The 9,212-nt window shown below is 31.8% G+C and overlaps 1 protein-coding gene across 1 annotated transcript; it reads right to left on the reverse strand.

Moving 5' to 3' along the window:
- Window positions 1-5,054: 5,054 nt before the first annotated feature.
- Window positions 5,055-8,588, reverse strand: LOC125504737 (the record flags this gene model as incomplete). The annotated part of the gene is made up of 3 exons (XM_048667143.1): window positions 5,055-5,386; window positions 7,894-8,126; window positions 8,426-8,588. Coding segments are annotated over 3 exons (446 nt in total), but the record flags the coding sequence as incomplete, so codon positions are not given.
- Between the last annotated feature and the right edge of the window lie 624 nt (window positions 8,589-9,212).

Genomic DNA, 9,212 nt, shown 5'->3' on the forward strand with positions numbered 1-9,212 from the left:
AGCGATGAATACAAACTACAAGATATTTTTTTACTTTTCGAACTTTAGGTGAGAAGTTCACATTGGCAATCGGACTGATTCTTTTCGGTTTACTACGCGATTTCTTAATAAACCTAAAATTATTCAATATATAGGGTGAAGGTTGTGAACCTTATGAACACAGAGTGGGCAGCAATAATTTACAATAATTGAGGTTTATCGGCTGTAAGCTAATCCAAATAAAAATACAAAAAAATGCAACAAATATTTCACTTTAGTATGAAATTAATTTCTTTCACAAAAAAATGTGAACAAAAGGACTCAAAAAACTTCTATAAAAATTATAGAAATTTATATCAGCTGGACGAATCTATTTCATATATTAAAATGTCTTTTTTCAACCAAGTTACTTAATTCTTCACGTCGGTATTATACAATCTGCACATTTTCAATATCGCAAAAACGACAGCAACATATCCCCATTGAAATCGTTTCCTGTATTATACAATAACAATTATTAAATTGTTCCAAACAATTTACTGGGTTTATCGAGAGTCAAACTACTTCCTAATTAATCGCTTGACCTATTGACCGTAAGCCATAATTGCTTCTAACTGTCGCCACTTTAAGATCGAAAGCTACTACAATAATAGTGAAAATTATGTATTGTGACACCTCAAGTAAGTAATACATTTGGTTTATTTGCATTTATCGATAGTGATAAATCGGATTACCCTTGAACCAAATAATGTTACGTCGCCTTGAATCGTTGAACTTAAGGTTTTTCTGTTTACGATGAAATATAATACTTTGTTGGAGGAAAATGCTGTTAAACAGTAGTTCGTTTGCCTATAAATAATTACATTGCTCGGTCTATTTATCGGCAATACAATTCAATTTCAAGGTTTTCCTACTTGCTTAGTCTAGCATTATTTCGGAAAAATCAAAGGAAATTCAAACATGGCTCACGTCTAACTCGTTGCATAAATAAGGCAATGAAGAGCACGTTTGGCCGGAAATCCAGTTATCCTCTTGCATGTACTTATCACTAATTTCTAATGGCCCGATTATTTCTAAATAGCGCTAACTATTTGTAACACAATTTATTTAATAAACAAACTAGTGTACATTTCATAAAACTTTTCAAAAGTTTTAAAATCCCGTTTATGTTAAAAAATATGTTTTTATGGACTGTTTGCAAGGCACGTGGCATAACAAAATACCAACAATGTGAGCTTTCAGAATGGTGAATTGCATATTTTGCTACATTTTTAATATCAATAAGCATGTTGACTCCAAATTAGAAAAAAATTATTCAGCAGAAAAATTATCATAACTATATTTCTCCCTTTTGCGGCACTATTTGCACATTGAGATTTGAGAAACGACAATAAATTGAAGTTTGTTATTGTCTGGTTAAATTATAATTAATGAAGAATTTTGCTTTTAAAGGTTCAGACAGTATTCATTGAAAAATTTAACATGTTACGTCGGTTTAGTTAATTGTTGTTCAACTTAAAATGGAATATTTCTTCAAATTCACTTCAACTTATTTAACATTTGTAGTCTCACTGAGTTTGTTCCCCTTTAATCACGCGAAGAAAATTGTTAAAAACCTCTCGGATGAACAATAGCTTGAAATCGGCAGTGAACAAGTTACAAGTAGCCAAATGACCAATTGTCATTAATACGTTTATGTAAAATTATTTTTCTTTTATTATGATTGTTATATTTTGTTAACAAAATGTTTTTTGTGATTCTCAATCATGCGTTTTATTTAATTAGCTTATCCATAACTACTTTAAGAGAAAAATGTCAATAAGTGTGTTTTTTTTTCAAATCTTTCATCATATTTAGTGTCTAGGACTTATTCAATTGAATGCTTTGGTTTATCATTTTGAAATTCCTTGGAAAAATATTGACTTTTCAAATAGAATCAAGACGGAATGTTGTTACTTGCAAACTTAGTTTCAAAAAAAGTGCCCGCAAAGTTACCGTATAAAAAAGTTACTGAAAGTTTCCACTTTCGCTCTTCAAAAAATATTTAATAAGCTCGCGAGACTCGACAGTCTGACTGAGTTTTACCCTCTTACAATTTGTTGACAACAAATTAAAAAATAAATAATTTTTGAAGAATAGCAGCTTTCAGTCTTCTTGGAAAGTTCGTTTCTTCAGGTCCAGATCTGGCTGTCTTCAAATTTTAGGTTTGATTTGAATTTCATCTTACTCAATCTTAATTCGTTTCTGATAAATCAACTCAATCAAGTGTACTAACGTCCGCCTGTCATTAAAAATTACGATTTTCAAGAAACTTTTTATTGACGTGAATTACATTTAAGTAACGTTTGTCTGAGACGACTTGTTCTAAAATTAAAGCCAAAACCATAAAGCGATTGCAAACCTTTGTTTGCTTAGTTGCTGATGTAAAACAACTCATGGAATTTCCGAGAAGTAAGAATTCGAATATCTGAATCAAAATTGCATTTACCGAATGTTAAGTTTGATTGCCTTTTGTAAGCGAGGCACTCTGTTTGAAAAAACATCTTGTAGTAAATTCCTAAATTAGAAGCGCGTTTAAAACTTTTTCTATCCGAGAATATGTACATGTTATTATAAGTTTAAATACAAGTGAAAAGCAGTCCATTATTAATAGTCGAATGCTAGAAAAAATAGGACATCTAATTAAAAAACGAATGGAAGCTTTGTCTGCCACTTGAGAAAAAGAAACGTGCATTTTTTAGTATCAAAAGTATCAGGCCAACAATGTTTGTATGTGGAAATTGGTTTAATGTATTAACATTCTATGGAATCACAAAACGCTGAAAATGAGGAAGTTTAACTTGCAGTCAAGTAAAACAATTCAATTTCAATTTAATATTAGGAGATATCCGATTTTAACCAATGACGGTTTGGAATCGGAATTCAAAATGAGTCAAGGAAATCAAAAGGCATTAAAATACATAACCGAACTAATTTATGGCCGAACCGACCTTTCAATTCTCCAAAAAAAACATGTGGAAAAATAACCGTTTTTTCAAATTTGTTATGATTGTCAGCCACTATTCCTTCAATCAGGTGATAGATGATGTTTTAAAGCAAAATTAAATACAGCACACCAGATAATATTTTTTCTCTTGAAATATACGCCCTACAACAATATGCTTTTTTAATTCCTTCCCACTTATTCCGAAGATTTGATTTATTTTCCTAGTTAGGGTTGGTTTAACCGTAACTCGAAAAATATATGGATGAATATCCGACCAATATGGCAAAATTCGTTTGCTGATATTTTCTTTACAAAAATATGCCCTTCAGAACATATTTTTCAAATATTTTAGTTGCTTATTTCACCTAAAAAATGTTATTAACAAAACAGATTTCCTCACGTCTTTTATTACAGATTGATAATGAGTGCTCCTTTTTCTCAATTTCTTCTTATTGTGTTTGTGTCAAGGCAGAAAAACATTTTTTAGACGAAATAGACAACAAAGGACTTCTGAAAACATGTATCCGCTTCAATCATAAACAACTTATCTACTGAAACAGGTGTTTGTTGTGAATCGCAACTGTAATAATTGGGATGCAGCTTCACAATATTTCACCCTTCTGTTTGAAATTTACTCACTCATTGAAAAATACCTCTGGATACAAGATTGGAATTTGGTTCTCCTCTGCCACATATTTTGCTTAGCTATTTTTTTCTAAATTTAAAGCACCTGTAAATGTATTTCTAAAAGTTAGCTGAAGCTTAAAAAATATTCTAAACCTTTCCAAATCTGTACAGCCTAGATTAACCTGCTTACTGTATTTCAAAAATCCCATTCCAAAACATGCTTTGACAGTTTTCCTTTGTTGAATAAAATTAGCAATGAGAATCATTTATTTTATAATTGAATTAATGCACACACCCAATATAATACCATAATGAGCTAAATATAAAAGGAAACTGAAATGCCATAAAAGCATGAACGACAGTAATTGATTCCGTAGTCCAGTCTCATGTATGATTCGACACGTTTATCATTTTATTAATAATAAACTAAGACATTTTTGTAAAATTTTCCAGCCCGGACTCCACACGGACATTTCACAAAATAATCCATCAAACATTTAAAGTAACCAGCACTTTGTACTGTAATGCTTTAAATTAAAACACAAATTTATTTACAATTAGCTGTGTCTGCACAAACAAATCATCAAGTCGCTTAGCTTTACTGATGTAATTGACGATAAAGGACTATAAATCAGAATAGTCAAGTAATATCAATAAATCCAGCACATGAATCAACAGCATTATTACATGCATTGTGGCATAAAAATTTAAAAATTTGTCATCCGAGAATAGGGCGTGTAGTGAATTTTAGATCGCATTTAAAGATACTGTACATAATGCCCTCTAATTAGCGTGTCAGCATTGTGCATTGACTGAACAATGTGAAGATGTTTCTAATTTATCTTTTTGCCGATTGTTAGTTAATGGCTCAACTATGGCATATTAACCTTCTATAAGTGCGCAACAATTAGGATTCATTGGCGAATCAATGGAAATTTTACCGGAATAAGGTAATCGGGACGTGTTTTTCACATGAGAATATCATCTGGAAGATTATACAGTCTAGTCTTCAATTTTCTCTGAAGCAAATACTGAAAATCTTTTGCTGAACTTAAATCTTTCATAGTTTTACTGTTTAGAAGACAAGAGGGGAACATTTAATGTAAACGGCCAAAGGCTGTATTATTAATGCAATTCCTAATGCATGTGCTGCTTTAATGGTTTACTGTGTATGTTCCAAGTAATAAAGTAATCTAATGGCAGCATGCAGGCCCACCTTAATTCTATTCATGGAGTTGTTATATGTCCTGCAATTTCCACGCCATTTTCGTTTTTGTGATCTCGTTACGAAATGATACTGAGAATAAAACTCACTTTTTACAGCTAATATTTGTCTAGAGGAAGCATTCGAAAATTATATACGTAATTATAGATAATCGAAGGCCCCGCCAAAAAAAATATTTAAGGGATGGTTTTCTTTATTTTGCATTTCGGGTATGAAATTTCTGTTCCGTAGATTTCTATAGTTAGAGAATCATCAGATCAAGTTTTTATACATTGGCATTATATAACTGTATTGTGGGTATATTTCTCTACTCCTTCGGTTGTTTGATTCTCTATAAGAATATTACATCGACTTGGGTTTCCATGGATCAGCATGAACTTGGTGTTTTTAGTGTTTAAGGTAAGTTTATGTTATTTGGTAGCTCTGAAGAATGAGCCGAAAATAATCCTCCAAGATGTTGCTGTAAAGATTGCATCATCTGTATATATGATGTTGCTTTTGCGCCTCTGCTTTCGTTTTCTAAAGTATCTTTTTTGCTTCCCTCCGAATATGTATTATCGGACATGTTCCTGAAACTTAGTCGTTTTAGAGTCGAAACTTAGTCGTTTAGTTATTCAGTATCGTAAACCACATTAAACATGTTGACCAGAATATCAATATGTTCCACTTCGGTAAACTTTATAATTTAAATGGGAGTCTCGTTCGACCTAACTTGAAAGCTTTGAGGGTCTCAGGCGTTTAATTCATTAGAAACATTTTTCAAATAGATCTTCATTACCATTTGTGCGAGTCAATTAATTCTTATTACATCGAGACTCTTGTGATTACTTTGTGAACACTGTTTTTTTCTTATGTTTCTCTATTTTTTCCTGTAATATTCTTCTTGTGGTTTTCAAACACTGGCTCGCGCTTGTTTTCTATTTTTGCATCCGATTGTTCTTTAAGGATTCATCTGCATGGCTTTAGTATTGCTTATGCTGTTTTTATATGGTTTTATGATATGACTGATTTTTACATTGCAATTATATCTGCGTTTATCAGACGAAATATATTTAGTTTACTCGAGCTTTCTGTTGGATTTTTTTTCTATTCAGTTAATAGATAAGAATGAATAAACTTTGCCATAATTGGTGAAATTTACCCTAATTTTGGAACTGAATAATAATAATAAGCATTATCTGGTCCAATTATTTTGCTGTCAGTTCGGAATTTTGAAAAATATTAAATACAGTTAAAATCAACAAACAAATTAAATAAAGTTTCTACAGGGTGGAAAATCAAACAATGCTATTTTTTTTTTAAGTTTGGCATGCTCCCGGTTGAACAAAGAAAAAACGATTTTTTGGACTTTGCCACCAAGGGCATAAAGATAGAGAGCGGTTTGAGATGGTTTCTGAATTTTTCGTGAATATGTTTTATTTAGAGACTGATCTAAAAAAATCAACTTTCTGGTCTTGCAGTGGTGCTATTTTTCCTTTAAGCCCGATTTTTAAAAGCTAGAGTTCATGTCGAAAATTTAATAAGCGACTTAAAATACAAAACGAAAAAATTCCATATACACGGTTGCATGAAAACACGAATTGTTTGAAAATAAACTTCACTTTAATTGAAAATCTATCAGAATCCCAGATTTCGAGAACAATTGGAGGACTTGGGTCAGTTTTAATGCAACCCTGTGTATTGAATTCTTGTCTCAATTCGACTATAAAGTTTTAGCTTCAGCCTAGCGACTTCAACTGATATATTTTTAAATTCTGTCCAAAACGAAAAAAGTTATCAGTGCAAAAGCAAAAAGTAGATTTTTTGGGATCACCCTGTAACTAAATGAGCAGGGGAGAAATGGAAAAACCGTTTAGATATATGAAGTCCATCTCTAAGCCTCTGCAGTTGAAGTCCAAAAAACTGTTATTTGTTCAACTGAGGAAAAGCCAAACTTTCGGAAATTAAATTTTGTGTAATTTTCCATCGTGTTGGAACTTTATTTGAAGTACATACTTATTTTTTTTCAAAGCAAGTGCCGACAAAAAAGTGACTATGTAAGGCTTCAAACAAAAATGAAATGTATCCAGTTCCAAACAGGGCAAATTTAGTCATGTAACGTTTAATTTGTTGAGCACTTTAATTATATAGTTTTTTTGCTCTGTATGCATTGAGGATTAAAAGGATTGTAAAGTGTTTCTAACAATGTTGTTATTTTTTCTCATGGACAATTCTACACCTAAAGTCGCAGTTGACAACTCAGAATTACAGGGTGTTTCATTCACGGAATCTGAATTATTTTGACCATTGTTTTGTTTCACCCTCTAAGCTCCAAGATTTACAGTTTCCTAGAGATCCACAGTTTTGCAAATGTCCATTTTCTCGAATAAAATCTACCAGATAACCAAAAATTAAACAAAAAAAACGATATTAGTTAGATAAGATTTTGTGCTGCATGTCGGTTTTATATTTCAATTATTTTTTCCGCTACTGTAAAGTTTCCACCGCTTCAGCTTCGAAAATAGTTTTATTTTGCCGTTTTATTTGTGCGTGATGTTTTTGCAATATTATTATCGAGACTTGTCCGATTACTACGCATGAATCACTATGCTCTGGATAAGCTTAGACTTAATCACTTTCCGAATGACTTAAAATTTCGCTTAACTTTAATTACTACTAAGCTAAATGCCATTTTGTTGACTTCATATAACTTTCCTCTGAATTTCTTTGACCATATTTGAAATGCCTGCTGCCATAAACCGTTTCGAAAAAATCCACTTTTATTAATATACAAACTTGCGATTTTAGTGCTTGCTCTCAGATTTTTCTATAATCGATCAAAATTCAAACAACTGAAGCTGCTGCTGATTAAAAATAACTCGGTTTATTTGGCCACATATGATGTTAGTTTCAGTTAGTAAGTAGGAAAAACATCTGGCTGCTCGAGTCAATTGAAATATTTATAAAAAATCGAGTAATATCCCAATATAGATGATTTATGTCAATTGAAAAAATACAGCCAGGGTTTTCCAGATTGTGTTTAATATTGCAATTAAGTTAGTTATAACGCCAGATACCAATGAATACTAATACTCACTTACTGCTGCCGGTTCATTTAAAACGTTTTGATTCGTGTTTTTCGCATCTCCTTCCAGCAATTTGAGGCACTTTCTTCTCTGTTTGTTAGTCAATGTAGCTGAATTGCTAATACACTCGTCAATCGTGATCTTTTTCTTCACTTTCTTATCCACAACATGCAAAACAACCGATGCTATCGATTTGGTTTCGCAGATAAACGGGCGACGTTCCATGCAGTCTTCTGCTTTCCATCTATTTTAAACACAATAAACTTTCATTCTTTTTGTGTTTTAAATTTAAGATATAATGAAATGTTTGACATGGTTAACAATTGAAATGCACTAACTAGATAGACGATTTAGTTGGACTAATGCCAGATTTTGTTAGAAGAACTGGATGCTTTGATGAAATATTTACTTTAACGCAAATAAAAGTCCTTGCTTTAATTACATGTGCGAACTAAGTAAGTTATTGGGTTTATTACCCGCAATAGGCATTTATTAAGTGGTTAATAGCTATTTAATGAAAACAAAATGCATATTATTTGATACCTTTTCCTCACGCCATCAATGAGCAAACATGTCCAATTATCTCGTTCGCTCATGTGAATTTCCTTGAACGTTGGGTACTGCATCAATAATCCATCGGTATATATCCATTTCTTCTGTTTCCAGTCTTTGAATCCTCCCACCCAATAGGAATGCAGGGCTTGAACTGAAAAACCACAAAACAATGTTGCTATTAAATAAATAATTTGCCAAAATATTTCTAGTAAAGCTTAACTAAGTTACAGGCAAATAGAATAATTATTGTTATAATATTTCTAGTTATTTTCCATCCAAAGGACTGGCTACTCACAGAACCTACATTTTCAAAATTGCATTTTGAGACGGAATATTTCATATCGACAATGTAGGAAACTATTTTTAATAAAAGTTGGGTCAGATCATCTTCTTTGATTATGTGTATTACGAAACACACTTACTTAGTGTTTAAGTCGAAGTGAAGTCGGTTAAAGATCAGACATTTTCTAAAATTATGATTTATTTCGGATCGCAAAGCGTCATGGTCTCCATTCGTAAATTTATCTCATTCCCTCACTTCCTCACAATGAAAATGGTCTAAACCTTTTGTTTAATTTATGTAATTATAATATGATGGTGACATTTACAAATAAAAATATTGCAGGGTCGGTTTTGGAGGTGTGATAAACGGTTATTTTTCTGTAACCTTCCAACGATCCAGTTCCCAGGTTCCAAAAGGAACATGTTACTTTTCAAATTTTTCATTAAAAATACAAAATGATGATAGTAGAAATAGTGATGACATATAGTGATT

Source organism: Dendroctonus ponderosae, unplaced genomic scaffold (assembly GCF_020466585.1).
Source record: "Dendroctonus ponderosae isolate FM_Combo_2020 unplaced genomic scaffold, Dpon_F_20191213v2 Dpon_F_20191213_583, whole genome shotgun sequence".
Classification (NCBI taxonomy): domain Eukaryota; kingdom Metazoa; phylum Arthropoda; class Insecta; order Coleoptera; family Curculionidae; genus Dendroctonus; species Dendroctonus ponderosae.